Source organism: Onychomys torridus, unplaced genomic scaffold, assembly GCF_903995425.1.
Source record: "Onychomys torridus unplaced genomic scaffold, mOncTor1.1, whole genome shotgun sequence".
NCBI lineage: Eukaryota > Metazoa > Chordata > Mammalia > Rodentia > Cricetidae > Onychomys > Onychomys torridus.
This window is the reverse complement of record NW_023412924.1, coordinates 10972-30716: the sequence shown is the minus strand read 5'-3', so window position 1 is coordinate 30716 and position 19745 is coordinate 10972. Positions and strand designations below refer to the sequence as shown.

Sequence of the window (19745 nt, the reverse complement as noted above, 5' to 3'; positions counted from 1 at the left end):
AAGCTTCTCAGTTTCAACAGGTCCCATTGATTGATTGTTTCTCTCAGTGTCTGTGCTACTGGTGTTATATTTAGAAAGTGATCTCCAGTGCCAATGCATTCAAGAGTACTTCCTACTTTCTCTTCTATCAGGTTCAGAGTGACTGGATTTATGTTGAGGTCTTTGATCCACTTGGACTTAAGTTTTGTGCATGGTGACAGATATGGATCTATTTGCAGCCTTCTACACATTGAGATCCAGTTATGCCAGCACCATTTGTTGAAGATGCTTTCTCTCTTCCATTGTACATTTTTGGCTTCTTGGTCAAAAATTATATGTTCATAGGTGTGAGGGTTAATGTCACGGGAATACCTGTACAAATTAAGACAGACAATGCCCAGCATATGTCTCCAATAAAATGAGACAGTTCTTTGCTTATTACAATATAAAGCATGTTACAGGTATACCACACAATCCCACAGGCCAAGCAGTCATAGAAAGATCCTATCGAACTTTAAAGGATATGCTAAATAAACAGAAACAGGTAACAATGACTCCTATAAATAGATTGCATAGTGCTTCATTAACCTTGAATTTTCTCAATGCTGATGAGAAAGGAACAACAGCTGTGGAGAGACATTGGACAACAGACAAAACTCCTGAGCTAAACCAACTGGTTTATTTCAAAGATGTGTTGACCTCAGAATGGAAACCTGGATATGTCCTACATTGGGGAATGGGTTTTACTTTTGTTTCCACAGGAGAAGAAAAGCTATGGATATCAACACAATTAATAAAAATTCGATTCGAAGAGGAGAAACCCCTTGATGAGGAGAAGTAAAAGATCATCCACCAATGTGACATCTCTTCAGGTTGTAAGAAAAATTTAACAATCAAAGGTTGGGGTAGGGTTCTGTTTTTGTCTTTCTAGGATAATGGAAATACCCATCTTCCAGAAATCATAAGGCCTTGGATATCCAGATGTTTACAGCAGAAAGAAAGAGTCTATTGGTACCAATTTACACAGTGTAAGATATCACTGTCTAACATCTATATCTCTATCAATCTAGAATAGTTTTGGTTCCAATTTAATTATAAACCAAGCTGGTTTTGGAGATGGAATTGGCTCACTCCTTCTCTAAACCCAAGCATATTGATGAAAGAAAAGGTTGAGAGATTCTTCAGTCCCATATCAGAAGAGCCCTCTGGTGTGAGACAGAAGGAAACCAATTATAAGGGACCATTATCTTCAAGATTCTAATTCTCTCCATGCTTACTCTTGATTTCTTGGAATCCTTTCTTACATGTCATGGCATCTTTAAATCCAAACCTTCCATTCTGATAAAAAATAAGTTTTTTTCCAATAGTAATCTCTGAAGTCTCCAGAAGGAAGATGTGGCCCCAACAACAACAACTCTACCCAATCCAGAATGATGCAATGGTAATCATCATCATACTAAACTTCTTGCCAGAATTTCAGACAATCTTACCCATTACTCTGAGAGTTGCTGCAGAATCTACAGTTAGTCTAACTGAGATTTTACTATCTGATCATAATACCCAACAGAGATACCATTGCCCCCTAAACAGCAGGAAGCAATTCTAAGAAAACGACGCCCCTTATTCCTAAGGTTTCATATTTCTCAGGGTTATGGATAATAGTTCTAGGGTTGGGGGTGGAAGAAACTGTTAAACCCAGTACTCTCCTTAAGGAAAGAAAATATGTCTAAAAAAAAAAAGGGAAAAGAAGAAATGGAATGGATAGGTATAAGATATTATGGAGACTATCATATACATTAGTAAAGAAATTTAGTAATATAGCAGCCTTTGCACTGTTATGAATTCTTGTATGTTGATACAAATATAAACTTTTTACATTCCTATTTAAGATAATTTGTATATTGATACAAATACAGAACTATGTTTGTTATATTGTACACAAATTTTTACTCTTATTTGAAATATTTGTATATTGACACAAATGTGAATTTATATCTGTCATACTGTATGTATGTTCTACTTCTGTTTAAGATACTCTGTATACTGATCTATATTTAGGATTATTATCATATTGCATATTGCACTATACATTCCTACCTCTGTTAATGATATTTTGTGTATTGTCACAATTGAAAGTCATTGTCCTTTTACTGTACATTTGCTTACAGACTGTTTGCCTTACTTAGTCTTTAGGTTGTTTAGGTAGATAAGACTTACAGAGTTATTGTCACCTATGCTTGTCATCTCTATAATTATGTTAGTTAGGTTATCCAGATTTATAAATACATAGGTCAGATGGACAGGTAATCTTCAAACACTTCATGGACCTAGAGAATATGGCATTTAAATAACTTAGAATTCTGTTGACGTGAGACACAATTGTTCCTGGCAGTACCATTTTGATCCTGAGAGAATGTTGGGCTTCTAAGACATTTCCATTTGGAAGTTTGTCTTCTAGGCACAAAATGTCCTACTGGGCAAAGAACTGCCCTTGCCTCAACTGCTGACAGTACAAATGCTGTCCTTTCTGGACAAGCGGGACACAAGGAAAGCGACCACTATACTTTGCCAAGACAGGGTAAGATGGTCTTTCAGAATTCCTGCTTCTGAAAATGGTCTGTCAGATACTCTAGGCCTGTAGCCAATTTGAATGCACCAACGATGCTGAAAAACATTAGGTGACTGTCCAGGCTGCTAGCTGTCTCTGTCTACTCTTGCAAGACCTCCGAAAGTTGCTTGCGTCCTTCTCTCATTTCTCAGGTATTATTATATTCCTTCTCAGGTCTTTGATGAGGTTGGAGATTAGCAGTTATAGTTACAACTTAGTATATATGTATATATAATATCTTAGATAGAATATATTAAGTATTAGACTCAGGTTCTTTAGGATAGGACACCTTTTGGAATGATCTTTGTAACATGCCACCTACCCATGCCCTAGACTTCCCTGGATTTTACTATGTGTTTTTTGCTTGATATTGTTTGCACTTATTGTAATTCCAACTTATCTAGGTCATTATCCCTCATTACTCCTGGACAATATTTGATAACCATCTCTTTGTATATAGTCTTGTATTAGGTTAGAACTTTCTTATTTAGACAAAAGGGGGAGATGTAGTGGATAGCCATCCCAGCATTGGCCTGGAAGTTCCAACCCCCATTGATGCTTCACTAATGGTCATGCCCACAAGGCAGGGCAGAGGAGGGAGGGGAAGACCAAGGATCAAGAGGACGTCTCTCTCTTGGTTCCGGGACCCTGGAAGCTGGAGGTGGACAGAGCAGAGTTCTCCAGAGAACACCGCTGGACTGTGCTATACCTTTGCCAGACACTGCAACCTACCCCTTCATTTGTAAGTCAACCCACAAAATAAATCTCCCTTTTAACTATGTGGAGTTAATAATTCCTTAATAATTAATAATTTCACCAATATTCATAGGTGTGTGGGTTAATGTCAGGGTCTTCAATTCGATTCCATTGGTCCATATGTCAGTTTTTATGCCAGTACCAAGATTTTTTTATTAATGTTTTTTATTAATGTTGCTCTATAGTAGAGCTTGACGTTGGGCATCATGACGCCTACAGAAGTTGTTTTATTGTACAGGATTCTTTTGGCTATACTAGGTTTTTTGTTTTTCCATATGAAGTTGAGTATTATTCTTTCCAGATCTGTGAAGAATTGTGTTGGTAATTTGATGGGAATTGTGTTGAATCTGTAGATTACTTTTGGTAAGATGGCCATTTTTACTATATTAATCCTGCCTATCCATGAGCATGGGAGGTCTTTCCATTTTCTGACATCTTCTTCAATTTCTTTTTTCAGGGACTTAAAGTTCTTGTCATGTAGGTCCTTCACATGCTTAGTTAGAATAACCCAAGGTATTTTATATCATTTGTGGCTATTGTAAAGGGTGATGTAGCTCTGATTTCCTTCTCAGCCGGTTTGTCTATTGTATATAGGAGGGCTACTGATTTTTTGAGTTGATCTTGTATCCTGCTAGGTTGCTGAAGGTTTTTATTAGCTGTATCAGTTCCTTGGTTGAATTTTTGGGGTACTCATGTATACTATCATGTCATCTGCAAATAGGGAGAGCTTGACTTCTTCCTTTCCAATTTCTATCCCCTTAATCTCCTTATGTTGTCTTATAGCTCTGGCTAGAACTTCAAGTATTATATTGAATAAGTATGGGGAGAGGGGACAGTCTTGCCTTGTTCCTGATTTTAGTGGTGTTGCTTTGAGTTTCTCTCCATTTAATTTGATGTTGGCTGTTGGCTTGCTGTAGATTGCCTTTATTATGTTTAGGTATGTTCCCTGTATTCCTGATCGCTCCAAGACCTTTATCATGAAGGGGTGTTGGATTATGTTAAATGCCTTTTCTGCATCTAGTGAGATGATCATGTGTTTTTGTTTTTTTTCTTTGAGTTTGTTTATATGGTGTATTACATTGACGGACTTTCATATGTTGAACCACCCTTGCATCCCTGGGATGAAGCCTACTTGATCATGGTGGATAATTGTTTTGATCTGTTCTTGGAGTTTGTTGGCCAGAATTTTATTGAGTATTTTTGCATCAATGTTCATGAGGGAGATTGGTCTGTAGTTCTCCTTCTTTGTAGCATCTTTGTTTGGTTTAGGAATCAGGGTAATTGTAGCCTCATAGAAGTAGTTTGGTAATATGCCTTCTGCTTCTATTGTGTGTAATAATTTAAAGAGTATTGGTATTAAGTCTTCTTTGAAGATCTGGTAGAATTCTGCAGTGAAAACATCTGGTCCAGGGCTTTTTTGGTTGGGAGACTTTTAATGACTGATTCTATTTCCTTAGGGGTTATTGGACTATTTACATTGCTTATCTGGTCTTGATTTAACTTAGGTATGTGGTACCTACCCAGAAAATTATCCATTTCTTTTATATTTTCCAGTTTTGTGGAGTAGAGGTTGAACTATGACCTGATGATTCTCTGGATTTCCTCATTGCCTGTTGTTATGTACCCCTTTTCATTTCTGATTTTGTTAAGTTGGATGCTCTCTCTCTGTCTTTTGGTTAGTTTGGATAAGAGCTTGTCTATCTTGTTGATCTTCTCAAAGTTCCAACTCTGTCTTTCATTAATCCTTTGTATTGTTCTCTTTATTTCTATTTTATTAATTTCAGCTCTCAATTTGATAATTTCCTGGTGTCTGTTCCTCCTGGGAGACTTTGCTTCTTCTTGTTCAAGGGCTTTCAGGTGTGCTGTCAAGTCACTAGCATGAGATTTCTCCAGCTTCTTTATGTGGGCATTCAGTGCTATGAATTTCCCTCTTAGCACTGCTTTCATAGTATCCCATAAGTTTGGGTATGTGGTGTATTCATTTTCATTGATCTCTAGGAAGTCTTTAATTTCTTTCTTTATTTCTTTCTTAACCCATTGGTGATTCAGTTGAGCATTATTCAGTTTCCATGAGATTGTAGGATTTCTGTAGTTGAAATCTAACTTTAAACCATGGTGGTCTGATAGAACACAGGAGTTTATTCCAATTGTTTTGTATCTGTTTAGATTTTCTTTGTGGCCAAGTATTTGGTCAATTTTAGAGAAGGTTCCATGGGGTGATGAGAAGAAGGTATATTCTTATGTGTTTGGGTGGAATGTTTTGTAGATATAGATTAAGTCCATTTGAGCCATAACATCTGTCAAGTCTATTATGTCTCTGTTAAGTTTCACTTTGGCCAATCTGTCCAGAGGTGAAAGTGGGGTGTTGACATTTCCCACTATTAATGTGTGGGGTTTTATACGTGATTTGAGCTTTAGTAATGTTTCTTTTAGATATGTGGGTGCCCTTGTGTTTGGGGCATAAATGTTCAGAATTGAAACTTCATCTTGGTGTATCTTTCCTGCGATGAGTTTGTAATGTCCTTCATCATCTCTTTTGATTGATTTTAGTTTGAAGTCTATTTTGCTGGATATTAGGATGGCTACACCAGCTAGCTTCTTAAGACCATTTGATTGGAACATCTTTTCCCAGCCTTTTATTCTTAGGAGGTCTCTATCTTTGAATTTGAGGTGTGTTTCTTGCATGCAGCAGAAAGATGGGTCCTGTTTTCGTATCCATTCTGTTAGTCTGTGTCTTTTTATAGATGAATTAAGTCCATTGATATTAAGGCGTTTTAATGACCAGTGATTGTTTGTTCCTGTTGTTATTTTTATTTTTTGGTGGTAGTGTGTGTGTACTTCTCTTCTTTGGGGTTTACTGCTGTGGTGTTATCATTGCCTATGTTTTTGAGGGTGTATCTGCCTTCCTTAGGTTGGAATTTTCCTTCTAGTGCTTTCTGTAGGACTGAGTTTGTGGATAAGTATTGTTTAAATCTGGTTTTGTCTTGGAAGGTCTTGTTCACTCCATCTATGATGATTGAAAGTTTTGCTGGGTATATTAGTCTAGGCTGGCATCCATGGTCTCTTAGTGTCTGCATTATATCTGTCCAGATCCTTCTGGCTTTCAAAGTCTCCATTGAGAATTCGGGTGTTACTCTGATGGTTTTGCCTTTATAAGTCACTTGGCCTTTTTCCTTTGCTGCCCTTAATATTCTTTCTTTATTCTGTATGTTTAGTTGTTTAATTATTATGTGGCGAGGGGACTTTTTTGGTGGGTCTAGTCTGTTTGGTGTTCTATATCCTCTTGTATCTTCATAGGCATTTCGTTCTTTAAGGTGGGAAAGTTTTCTTCTATGATCTTGTTAAATATATTTTCTGTGCCTTTGAGTTGGTATTCTTCTCCTTCCTCTATCCCTATTATTTGTAGGTTTGGTCTTTTCATGGTGTCCCAAATTTTTTGGACATTTTGGGTCATGACTTTGTTGGTTTTAGTGTTTTCTTTGACTGATGAATCTATTTCTTCTACCATATCTTCAACACCAGAGATCCTGTCTTCCATCTCTTGCATTCTGTTGGTTATACTTGCTTCTGAAGTTCCTGTTTTTTTACTCAGATTTTCTTTTTCCAGCATTCCTTCTGCTAGTGTCTTATTCATTTTTTCTATTCCCCTCTTCAGGTCTTGGACTGTCTCCCTTGTTTTTTCATGATTTTCTTGGAAGGACTTATTGTTTTCTTCTGCTTTAATTGTCCTTTCCTCTAGTTTTTTTAATAGCATTCTTCCCATTTTTTGTTTGTCTCTTCCTCTACTTTATTTTTGATTTCTTCTATATAAGGCTCTAGCCTCTTCATGATGTTATTTATAAGGTTGGTTTTTTTTTTCTTCTTCTTCCATACTGTGATGTACAGGTCTAGCTGTTGGAGAAAGGCTAGGTTCTGTTGATGCTGTATTGCTCTTTATTTTGTTGTATGTACTTCTGCCTTGGCACCTGCCCATCTCCTCTTAGGTTAGTTCTTGGTCTTATCAGTGTACTTGGTCCAGAGAGAGCTGACAGATTTAGGGAGCCTCTCTCTGGTCCAGATGGAAGTTCTGGTCCAGATGGGAGTTCCAGGGCAGGATGGAAGCTGATGGCTGGTGTCTGATTCTCAGGAAGTGGCTGGGGTCTCTGGCAGATGGGTTTGGGGGCAGGGTGTGGAGACTGCAGGGTCTGTCAACAGTCTTAGAAAAGGGGAGCCTCCTTGCAGGGCCTGCCAAATGGCCCGAAACTGTGGCAAAGTTGGTCAGGTCCTCCCAGGATGGCCTGTGTCCAGTGGTGGGACCCTGGGGCAGTTGCCTGTCTGGCTGTAACCCCAGGTACTCCCTTGTGGTCCAGATGGGAGTCCCGGGTCGCATGGGAGCTGGGGGTTGGTCTCTGAGTCTCAGTAAGTGGCTGGGGTCTCGGGCAAATGGGTGTAGGGGCAGGATGTGGAGACTGTAGGGTCTGCCTGCAGTCTCTGTTCCAGAAGGGCGTTCCTGGATGGACGTATAAACTTATCTTAATTAAGTTTACAGAACCTAAATTTTCATAATATGTGAGTCCACCTTTGACTTACTCTTATTCATATACAATTTTATGAAGTTTGGTTTAAGGTTTCACTATATGTAGTAGGTTTTCTATGACACAGTACCCCTTAGTAGTCAATAAAACTAAACTCCCCACTGTTGTTAATAAGAAGCATATTTAGAGACTACCTGAATAGACTTCACAAAACCTCATGATGTAGATAATATCTTTGGTCTACAAACAGGTAACTATGGGTCCATAGGGAGTTAACTCCTCCAGTTGAAACTGCTTTGTGTTCTATTTATTAGATAAATGCCCTGAAAAGATATTTCCCTTTATATTGATAAATATGTTTGGGAAAGCCTTCATATTTGATGCAGGAATTGTTTAACATTTTTTTTTTTAAAGAAAGAAAAATAAATTGTTATCTCTCACCCGGGGATGTAAGAAAATATTCTTCTGAAGAATACTTTAAGTGAAGGAACAAGGATATCAAGAATTGTTCTTTCCATTTCAATTTTCCTTAAGATACAGAGTCTTAAGAGAATGATATTTATTTCTTCCTATCTTCAATCCTGTTTTTAAGATGAACACTGAAACTCCCTAAATGCTGGCAAAAACTCCCCGTAGGATACATCCAATCTGCTGGGCATTCTTCACTAATAGCAGAGCAAATGTAGTATTGCTATTATAACTGTCCTTACATATGCCCCATATCTTTGAAAAACTGAAGATGTCAATTATAGGTCAAATGAAATGTTTAATTCATCCATATTCTTGAAATGATATAACGGATACGCTATCTAAATTTACTTCTAAGCAACAACAATCCTATCCTCCATTGGAAAAATATTTTTTTCTTTTTTTATTATTTTTTTCATTTATTTTATATACTGACCACAGTTTTTCCTTCTTCCTCTCCTCCCATTTACCCCCCACTTTGCATCTACCCTACCATCCACTTCTCCTCTGTTCAGCAAGGTGAAAGCTTCACATGGGAGTCAGCAAAGCATGGTGTATCAAGTTGAGGCAGGACCAAGCTCCTCTCCATGAATAAAGGCTGGAAAGGCATCAAAGTATGGGGATTAGGTCCCAAAAAGCCAGCTCATGTGTCCGGGACAGGCCCTGATCTTTCTTTAGGGGTCCCAAAAGAGACCAAGCTATACAACTGTCATCCACATACAGGGGCCTAATTTGGTCCCATGAAGGCTCTCTAGCTGTCAATCTAGAGTCCTTGAGTGTCACAGGCCATGACATAAAAATAACAAATGGGAATTAATAATTTAGGTGTCAACCTACTAGGTAAAAAACTCTCGGATGGGCAAACCTTGTTAAGCAAGGCTTACAGAACCACACACTCCAACAACTTGTAGCTTCTATCTATAAGTTTTCTCATATGCCACTACATTTCTTCCCTGAAAACAAGTATGGGTATTTTCCCACTGCCTGTGTTTTTATCTTGTCTATATAGTCCATCTTCTAACCACACAAGTAACTGTGGTTAGTCAGGAAGGTGTTTTCTTCTTTTTAAAAAACTTTTTATTATTATTATTATATTTGTGTTTTAATTTTACACATCATCCATGCGTTCCCCTGTCCTTCCCCCTTCTGCCCCCAACCCCACTTTCCCCCCCATCTGTTGAAGATGCTTTCTTTTTCCATTGTACAGTTTTGGCTCCTTTGTCAAAAATTATATGTTCATAGGTGTGCGGGCTAATGTCAGGGTCTTCAATTTGATTCCATTGGTCCACATGTTGGTTCTAATGCCAGTACCAAGCTGTTTTTTACATTATTATTATGTTTGTGTTTTAATTTTACACATCAGCCATGGGTTCCCCTGTCCTCCCCCCTCCCGTGCCCACCTCCACCTTCCCCCAGCCGCTCCCCTCTATTCCCATCTCCTCCAGGGCCAAGATTCCTCTTGGGATTCATTTAAACCAAGTGGATTCAGTACAGGCAGGTCCAGTGCCCTCCTTCCAAGCTGAGCAAAGTGTTCCTGTGTAAGCCCAAGGTTCCAAACAGCCAGCTCATGCACTAAGGACAGGTCCTGGTCCCACAGCCTGGATGCCTCCCAAACAGTTCAAGCTATTCAACTGTCTCACTTATCCAGAGGGCCTGATCCAGCTGGGGGCTCCACAGCCTTTGGTTCATAATTCATGTCTTCCATTTGTTTGGCTATTTGTCCCTGTGCTTTTCCAATCTTGGTCTCAGCAATTCATGCTCTTACAGTCCCTCCTCTTTCTCCACAATTGGACTCCTGGAGCTCCACCCAGAGCCTGGCTCAGGATCTCTGCATCCACTTCCATCAGTTATTGGATGAGAGGTCCAGCACGACCATTAGGGTGTTTGGCCATCTGATCACCAGACTAGGTCAGATCAGGCATTCTCTCGACCACTGCCAGTTGTCTACAGTGGGTGTATCATTGTAGATTTCTGGGGACCTCTCTAGCACTTTGCTTATTCCTGGACATCAAAATGCCCAACAATCCAATTAAGAATTGGGCTATAGAACTAAACAGAGAATTATCAACAGAGGAAGTTCAAAGGGCTGAAAAACATTTAAGGAATTGCTCAACATTCCTAATTATCTGGGAAATGCAAGTCAAAATGACTCTGAGATACCACCTTACACTTGTCAGAATGGCTAAGTTCAAAAACACAGAAGACAGCTTATGCTGGAGAGGATGTGGAGCAAGGGGAACTTTTCTCCACTGCTGGTGGGAATGCAAGCTTGTATAGACACGTTGGAAATCAATACGGCACTTCCTTAGAAAATTGGAAATCCATCTCCCCCAAGATCCAGCTGTAGCACTCTTGGGCATATACCCAAGGAATGCTCAATCACACCACAAGGGCATTTGCTCACCTATGTTCATATCAGCATTGTTTGTAATAGACAGAACCTGGAAACCTAGATGCCCTTCAACTGAAGAATGGATGAAGAAAATATGGCACATATACACAATGGAGTACTACTCAGCAGAGATATTTTTTTTTTATCTAGTTGAGGAACTTGTGTACTGGCTTCCCTGGTTATTGCACATGTTTACAATCTCTCCAAATGATCATAATGGTTCCTCTTCCTCTATGTCACATCAAAATTTATTTCTTTTTAAGTTTATTTTTTCTTTTTTAATTCCACCAACTTAATACATAATGTTTTTTGTTCAAAATCCCTGTCAACATACTCTCTTATTCTGTCCAATCTCTTATCAAACGCCGTCTCCTTCCCAAGTTAATGCCCTACTCTCATGCCTTTTATGTGAGGGGTAGGGTATTTCATTTAATTAGGGTTTCCTAAATGAGAATAAGTCAGAGTTTATTTGAATGAGGACAATATATGAGTGGCTACACTACTGGAGAATACGACGATATTGCCCCTGAAACCTTTAGGTGCTGTAGTTCCCCTGAGAGTGAGGTCATGTGACCTATCCCTCCATTTATGATGGAGTTATTGATGGACCCAGTCCCATGTAGTTTCTGTGTTGGTAGTCACCATTGTGTATTCATGCAGGCAATAGCCACGTCATGTCTAGAAGATGGCAATTCATATCACTCCTTCCATTCTTCAGCTCTTACATTCTTTTGGCCCCTATTTCTACAATGCTCCCTGAACCTTGGAGGGGTGACTTAGACATTGCATTTAAGACTGAGAACTTAAGAGTAATTCACATTCAGAGCATTGACCAGTTACATGTATCTTATTAAGTGTGGCCAACTGCAAACTGAAGGTTTTCTGATCAAGGATGAGAACAGCACTTAGGTATATGAGTACAAAAAGGACAATTTTCAGGGCAGTTTGACACCATAACTGTTTACCAAATACAATCATTGGTAGGTTCCCCTAGAGGGCCCATGACCTCCCCAGTCATATGCTCCTATCATATTTAAAGTGCCCAATAGGAGTTCCTTTATGGATGAGGTCTAAAATCCAATGAGAAAGGAATTAGTTACCCCCACACAGCCATGCCACTATTGAAGCAGTTTGCAAATTATGCCTGGATGGTAGGTATTATAGTTTAAATGGTCCACAGCCAGTTAAGATAAGTAATTCTGGCTTTCTCCACCAGAATCCTTCATAGCATATTCCAGCATGAAGAAAGCTAGCCAGCAGGGAGGAAGTTTCCCTGTCAGTACAAGAATGATTTATCTATTTTCTGTGATCAAAGAACTTACTGTCTAACCCACATGGACAATGAAGAAGAGAGTCTGTGCAGGTCTCTGACCAATAAAAATAGTAGTCCAGAGTCAACCTAGAAACATTTGTTTAATAACTCATGTCTTCTGAGAGCAACATTGTCTCCCATGAAGGCTATCTACATTCAAACTCCTTTAACAAATGATATTTTTAAAAACATCATATCAACTAGAATATATCCATAAGTCTTTTTATTCGTTCTTAGATTAAATTATCATTCAAACTCATGTGTACATGAGTTTGCCGGTGTATATGCATATGTACATGCATCAAATATATGTAGGAGCCATTGGACACCAGAAGAGGGTTTCAGATTCCCTAGAACTGGAGTTACTGGTGCTTGTGAGGCAGTTGGTACAGTATAAATTCTTATTCTAATAGTGAAATGTTTGATTGAGGTTTGCCCAGTAATTGAGTAAAACCAAAACTTATAAGCCATATTCATCCTAGGGTCCCACCTGTTATATAGCCTCACTGGTTTTGTGGGTTGCAGTCTGATTGTTCTTTGCTTTGTATCTAGATTCCATTTATGAATGAATACATATCATGTTTGTCTTGGGTTTGGGTTACCACACTCAGGAGGATATTTTCTAGGTCCATCCACTGGCCTGCAAATTTCATGCTGTCATTGTTTTTCTCTGCTGAGAAAATACTCCACTGTGTATATGTACCACATTTTCTTAATCCATTCTTCAGTTGATGGGCATCTAGGTTGTTTCCAGGTTCTGGCTATTACAAATAGAGCTGCTATGAACATAGTTTAGCATGTATCTTTGTGGTATGATTGAGCATTCCTTGGGTATATGCCCAAGAGTGTTATGGCTAGGTATTGTGGTAGGTAGATTCCCAATTTTCTGAGAAACTGCCATACTGATTTACACAGCGGTTGTACAAGTTTGCATTCCCACCAACAGTGGAGGAGTGTTCCGTTTGCTCAGCATCCTCTCCAACATTGAATGTCATTGGTGTTTTTGATCATTGCCATTCTGACAGGTGTAAGGTGGTATCTCAGAGTTGTTTTGATTTGCATTTCTCTGATGATTAAGGATGTTGTGCATTTCTTTTGTCTTTCAGCCATTTGTGATTCTTCTTTTGAGTATTTTCTGTTTAGCTCTTTAGCCCATTTTTTAATTGGATTGTTCAGTATTTTGATGTCTAGTTTCTTGAGTTTTTTATATACTTTGGAGATCAGTCCTCTGTCAGATGTGGCATTGGTAAAGGTCTTTTCCCATTCTGTAGGCTGTCTTTTTATTTATTTTTATTTTTGTAACTTTGTTTTTTAATGATTATTATTATTATAATTGAGTTATAATTTTACAATCAGCCATGGGTTCCCCTGTCCTCCCCCTCCCAACTCCACCCCCACCTGCCCCCATCCACTCCCCTCCATTCCCATCTCCTCCAGGGTGTGAATTGTTGAGCCCAAGATTGGAAAAAGCACAGGAACAAATAGCCAAATGAATTTTGAACCAAAGGCTGTGGAGCCCTCAGCTGGATCAGGCCCTCTGAATAAGTGAGACAATAGAATAGCTTGAACTGTTTGGGAGGCATCCAGGTTGTTGGACCGGGACCTGTCCTTAGTGCATGAGCTAGCTGTCTTTTTATCTTATTGACCGTGTCTTTTGCCCTACAAAAGCTTCTCGGTTTCAAGAGGTCCCATTTATTAATTGTTGTGCTCAGTGTCTGTGCTGCAGTTATTATATAGAAGATATCAGAAAATGGAGGGATCTCCCATGCTCATGGATAGGTTGGATTAACTTAGTAAAAATGCTAATCTTACCAAAAGCAATCTACAGATTTAACACAATCCCTATCAAAATACCAACACAATTCTTCACGGACTTGGAAAGAAAAATACTCAACTTCATATGGAAAAACAAAAGCCCCAAGGTAGCTAAAAGAATCCTGTATAATAAAGCCACCTCTGGAGGCATCACTATCCCTGACCTCAAGCTCTGCTATAAAGCTATAGTAATAAAAACAGCATGGTACTGGTATAAAAAGCAACATACAGACCAATGGAATCAAATTGAAGACCCTGACATAAATCCACGTACATATGAACACCTGATCTTTGACAAAGAAGTGGAGAAAAAAAGTATGTTTAACAAATGGTTCTGGATAACTGGATGTCAATATGTAAAAGATTACAAATAGATCCATATCTGTCACCATGCACAAAATTCAAGTCCAAGTGGATCAAAGACCTCAACATAAGTCTAGTTACACTAAACTTAATAGAAGAGAAAGTAGGAAGTACACTTTAATGCTTTGGCACAGGAGATCACTTCCTAAATATGACACCAGTAGCACAGATTCAACTTTTGTCAGAAAGCCAGTTACACCATCTGAGTAATCTCCATGGAGTAAACATTTCATTTTCCTTTAATTGGCCTCTAACTTAGTTAGAAAGAACACAAGCTTACATAAGACCAGTTACAATCATCTGTTAGTTTTGATGCTGATTAGAGAACAATGACCAATAAATTGGCTTTGTCCTTTGGGAAGATTTTGGTAGCACTGAGAGAGTTTTTGAATTGAAACAGGGTTGAAGATTGCATGAAAGAAATGCCAGTCTCTCCAAACTGTTGTTCTTGGAGAAAACTGATGTGAGGACAGTTGTCATTGACACCCTTGTTCCTGCAGTGTAAGTCTCTTCCTGAAATCATACGTCTGTGGCTTCTGTGCCTCTACACAGGTCATAGGTATTGGATGAAAAAGTAATATTTAATTTTACTGTAATTTTAAAGATATGATCATTTATATACCAACATTTTTCTCATAATTTATATGAGAATATAATGGCATATATTTCAATTCATATGAAAATATCTTTTGATGGGACTTATTTAACAAATGGGTCATAAAGCATTTCTGAAAATCTAAGTGAAATATTTCATAAACTTTCTCTAAATTTTTATGTGCTCATAACTGTATGTTTATTGTCTAAGGATTTGAGATCAATCATGTAAATTTGTAAGAGTCTGTGTGGCCAACCTCTATGCTATGAATCCTTTGTGTTGCGGGGAAGTACATCTTAGTGAATTCAGCACATTTCATGAGCCCTCAAAACAAGCTTCATGTACTTGTTTGTGTATCTTAGTAATTCTGATGGAAACGAGACGGAGAGATTCTGGAACTTGGGGTACATGTTCTTTATCAAGATAGAGTTATAAAATGGATCTGTTGAATATTTTATTAAGTAAAGCATCCTTTCTGAGTTTTACTTTGGAAGTCTTTCAGAATCAGGAATACTTTCCACAACTGAGGACCCTAGGAACATATGACTTCCTAGACTGTACCTCCTTCCTCAGCTGGTTCTCGGTTTATGTAGTATTACATACTAAGAAGTAAGGAAGAGTTTGCCGTATCAGTTGCTTTTTTTTTAATCAGAGTTTTTTTTTCATCTAAAATTTTCATAAATTTTGATTGTGTTTTTTCCCTGTCCTCAACTCACCCTAGCTCCTCTCTACCTCCCTACACACTTAAGTTTGTGGCCTTTCTTCCTGTCTCTTTAAAAGATAGGCACAGGGGAAAGTCCACAAGGCCCCTACCCTGTTCAAAGAACTATAGGCAACTGGGAGTGGGAGAGGTGGTCCTCCTCATGGAAGAGCCAACAAACCGTTGTCCAGTACCAATGGTCAGTCTTGGAAATTAATACAAGTAACATCCAGACTGAATAGATTATATTTAGGAATATATGTGTATCTTTTATATATGCATACACATGCAGTAACAATTATTGAAAAGAAGGGACCATGAATTTGAAAAAGAATGGAGAGGGATATATGAGAGGGTTTGAAGGGAGGAAAGGAAAGGAGGAAATGTTGAGATTAAATTATATATCAAAAATAGTAATGAAAATAAAAAAGACACATCCAGAGGAGAAGATTCCATGAAACCTGGAGTAAGGGTCAGAGTAAAGAGAGAATGCCAACTGCCACTAGGGGCCAGCAGGGTAAAGAGATGGGTTTCCCATGGGTCTCTTAAGGGAGTGTGGCCGGCTCACAGTTCTGAGTGCCAGCCAGTGATGTTGACCTAGACTCCTGACATCCAGAGAGATCAAGTAATACATTCAGTTTGTTTTAAATTACCTTTTGATGTAGCAGCTACAGGGATCCAAAACAAATACTTTTTTTTTTACCCAGTTACTGTATGCACACATCAACTTTAATGATGTGAGTAGTTTCATCCTTTTGTAAGAGCCCCAGAGAGGACTATGCCATGAGCTGAGCCCTGAGAGCTCCATATTTAAGGGATTTAACTAGTAAAAAAAATTTGACTCTTTCTGACATAATGGATCAAGATAAACAGAATTCAACCCCACTGCCTACTTCATAGTAATAGACTGTATAGGGTTTCTGAATGAGAGACATTCCAAGAACTTCAGAGATACAAACATTATATCTCTCCTTCAATATAAAAATATCCCCACAGAAACACAAACACAAAAATCAATATAAACAAACAAAATCACATTAAGACAAGCCAGCAATATTTGGCAGACATGTATAAGTGATCATTTTTACACAATTATTACACAGATATAAGTTTCTCTGTTAATTTGTTTCCATGCTTAATGAAACTATAAATGATTTTTCTTTTTTTAATTCCAAATAAAGGTGGAAGAGAACACACTTCACAGAAAGTTTCACCATTTTAATGGAACAAATACATAATGTTTCCATTAAATATTTTTCCTCTTCATAATTCTAACACCTTAAATTATATTTTGTGTATATGCTTTCCCCCATAAACTCTGCATTTACTTTGACATTATTTTATTTTTAAAACACAAAGTAAATGCTTTGAGAAAATTAGTTGTTTGGAGCCACATATTTGAACATGAGGTTATTAGCTCGTTGTATAAAGTATTTGTGAGTATGATAAATCTAGAAGTTTAAGCTGGCAGAAAAGCCATCTGACTGATCAAGATCTGTCAAAGAATCTGGCTGAGAGTACTATTAATAAAGTCCTTAGTCACTTAAGCTTGCCCTTTCTATTTCCCAACTCCTATTTTATATCAGCAGTACAGGGATGTCAAGATATAAATTATTTTATGTCCAGAATATGCATATTTTGTCTTTCCAGAAATGTACTACAGTGTTGATTTGAATTCCCTCCTGCCTGGTTTTCAACATCATCTATCCTAACTTTCTTCATTTGTGGGTACCAGCTGAGCTTGACATTCTTTCTTCCTTCTCAATTATATCTTTAGTCATTAACAATCAATTTGTTTCATTTTCCTTCATTTAATTTTCTATACAAAAGTTATCATTTGGCATGGAAGTTGAATTCAGATATTGAAAACCCTAACCATTGCATCTATACTTTTTCTCTTGCAAGTTCTTTCTCATCTGAATTTTGGTAATCTCATATATTTCATTGAGGAAAAGCAAAAGAGTCTTATTAAGTCTGTGATTTTTTTTATGAATGTCTACCAGATAACACCATAGTAACAGAAAGAAAACAATAAAAGTAAGCTTTTTATAACTATCTTGTTACTTGACAATGTCTTTGGATGAAAGAATAATGCAAAAAAAATAACAAAGATATGGTAACTTTTAGTCTTACATAAAATATTTAAAAGTTATATATGAAATTAAAGTAGAAATGATATATTTTTGGAGGGAAATGGGAAAGAGGGAAGAAAAATGGAAGAGCCTCTTGAGAAATAAGTGTGCTCAGAGGGCATTTTTATACTTCATTGAAAACACCATTAGGTAAAACATTACATTGTATAGTGAATATAGCCTCATTAAAATATATCGAATCAGTTTACAAGGAATTGAAAAAGAGACTTTTTGCATTCAATTGGTGTTTTAAAAATATTTTACTATAACATGTACCTTTGTAAATTCTGGACATAAGCTGTCATTTTATGTGCATCATTTGTAGTAATTGAAACTAATAAGCATAAAGTCAAACCAAAAATTGGTTTCAATGGCCTACTCATTTAACTTTAGATAGATACATGTTAAAATTTCGTATATCAAAAGTTAGAAAATACTTTGTGTTTCTAGTATGCCATTAAATGCAGAAACATCACACTTTCATATGTCTTGGTTAAGAAACAAATGCAGCACAGGTCCATGAGATGGGAATGTGATGCCATTCTCAGCCAGTTCATTCAGATTTTATGTTTCCTTCCCTCCTTGCAGTGAGCAGCCTGAGGCGATATGATGGAAGGAAACAGGACCCTGTTGACTGAGTTTGTTCTCAGAGGGATAACAGATCATCCAGAGCTGCAAGTCCCGCTCTTCCTGGTGTTCTTCTTCATCTATGTCATCACCATGGTGGGCAACCTTGGCTTAATCTTTCTCATCTGGAAGGATCCCCACCTTCACACTCCCATGTACCTTTTCCTTGGCAATTTAGCCTTTGCTGATGCCTGTACTTCATCCTCTGTGACTCCAAAGATGCTTATGAAACTTTTAAATAAGAATGACATGATATCCCTGGGTGAATGTTTTGCCCAATTTTATTTTTTCTGTTACAGTGTAACTACCGAAATATTCCTCCTGGTAGCAATGGCCTATGACCGCTATGTAGCCATATGCAACCCTCTGCTCTATCTTGTGGTGATGTCCAAAAGACTCTGCACTGTGTTAATAAGTATATCATATATAATTGGTTTTGTAAACTCTGGACTTAATGTAGGCTTATTATTTAGATTGACTTTCTGTAAGTCCAATATAATTGACCATTTCTACTGTGAAATCTTGCCACTCTATACAGTTTCTTGCACAGATCCATCTCTTAATGCATTGATCGTTTTTATTTGTGCTTCTTCCATACAAATAAGCACCTCTGTGACCATTGTAGGCTCTTATGCCCGTGTCCTATTTGCTGTTCTGAACATGAAGTCTGAGAGGAGCAGAAAGAAAGCTTTCTTCACTTGCAGTTCCCACCTGCTCTCTGTCTCTTTGTTCTATGGCACTCTCCTCTTCATGTATCTGAGTTCTGGGTCTGCACCAGGTAAACCACAGGATAAAATGTATTCACTGTTCTACACCATTGTGATACCTCTGCTAAACCCCTTTATTTACAGCTTAAGAAACAAGGAAGTTTTGGGTGCTCTGAAAAAAGTGATAAAATTATAAAAATTTCTTAGGAAACTTCCTTGTCCGTTCTGTCTTAAGCAATGCATCATAAGATTTGATCTTATGTTTTACAATAGTTTAAATTTTATGTACTGTTAGCTACAAAATAAAAAATTTTGACTGTGAATGGCTCTCATAGTAATATGATTATAAAATAGACAATGGGGACTTTAAGAGCTATTCCTGTTATTTGTTGTTTTGAAATTTATACTAACTGTGAAAGTTATTTCAATAATTTCTTTATTATACTGACAAAATTGTTTTTTAATTTTTATTTGTTTATTTTTTTCGAGACAGGGTTTCTGTGTGTAGCACCTTTTCCCTGGAACTCACTTGGTAGCCCAGGCTGGCCTGGAACTCACAGAGATCTGCCTGCCTCTGCCTTATGAGTGCAGGGATTAAAGGCATGCGCCACCACCACCTGGCCAAACTTTAGCTTTTAAGATGTATATTAAAAGTCTTTGAATTTATTTTTTGTCAAAAAGCAAACTTCGGCTGTGAAATGGTTTTTTTCCTTTTCATTTTTATTAAATATTTTTTCTTTTTCTTTTTTAAATTATGTTTGTGTTTTAATTTTACAC

The 19745-nt window shown here is 37.7% G+C and overlaps 1 protein-coding gene across 1 annotated transcript; it reads left to right on the top strand.

Annotated features, from left to right (window-relative positions):
• The first annotated feature begins 18240 nt into the window (after positions 1-18240).
• On the top strand, positions 18241-19164 carry LOC118576071 (olfactory receptor 5AC1-like). Its single transcript, XM_036176474.1, has one exon. The coding sequence runs from the start codon at positions 18241-18243 to the stop codon at positions 19162-19164; it is 924 nt and encodes a 307-aa protein (XP_036032367.1).
• The last annotated feature ends 581 nt before the right edge of the window (positions 19165-19745 follow it).

Bases quoted from the DNA above. Each gene is read 5' to 3' on its own strand.
- LOC118576071 (XM_036176474.1), top strand. From the start codon at position 18,241: ATGATGGAAGGAAACAGGACCCTGTTGACTGAGTTTGTTCTCAGAGGG.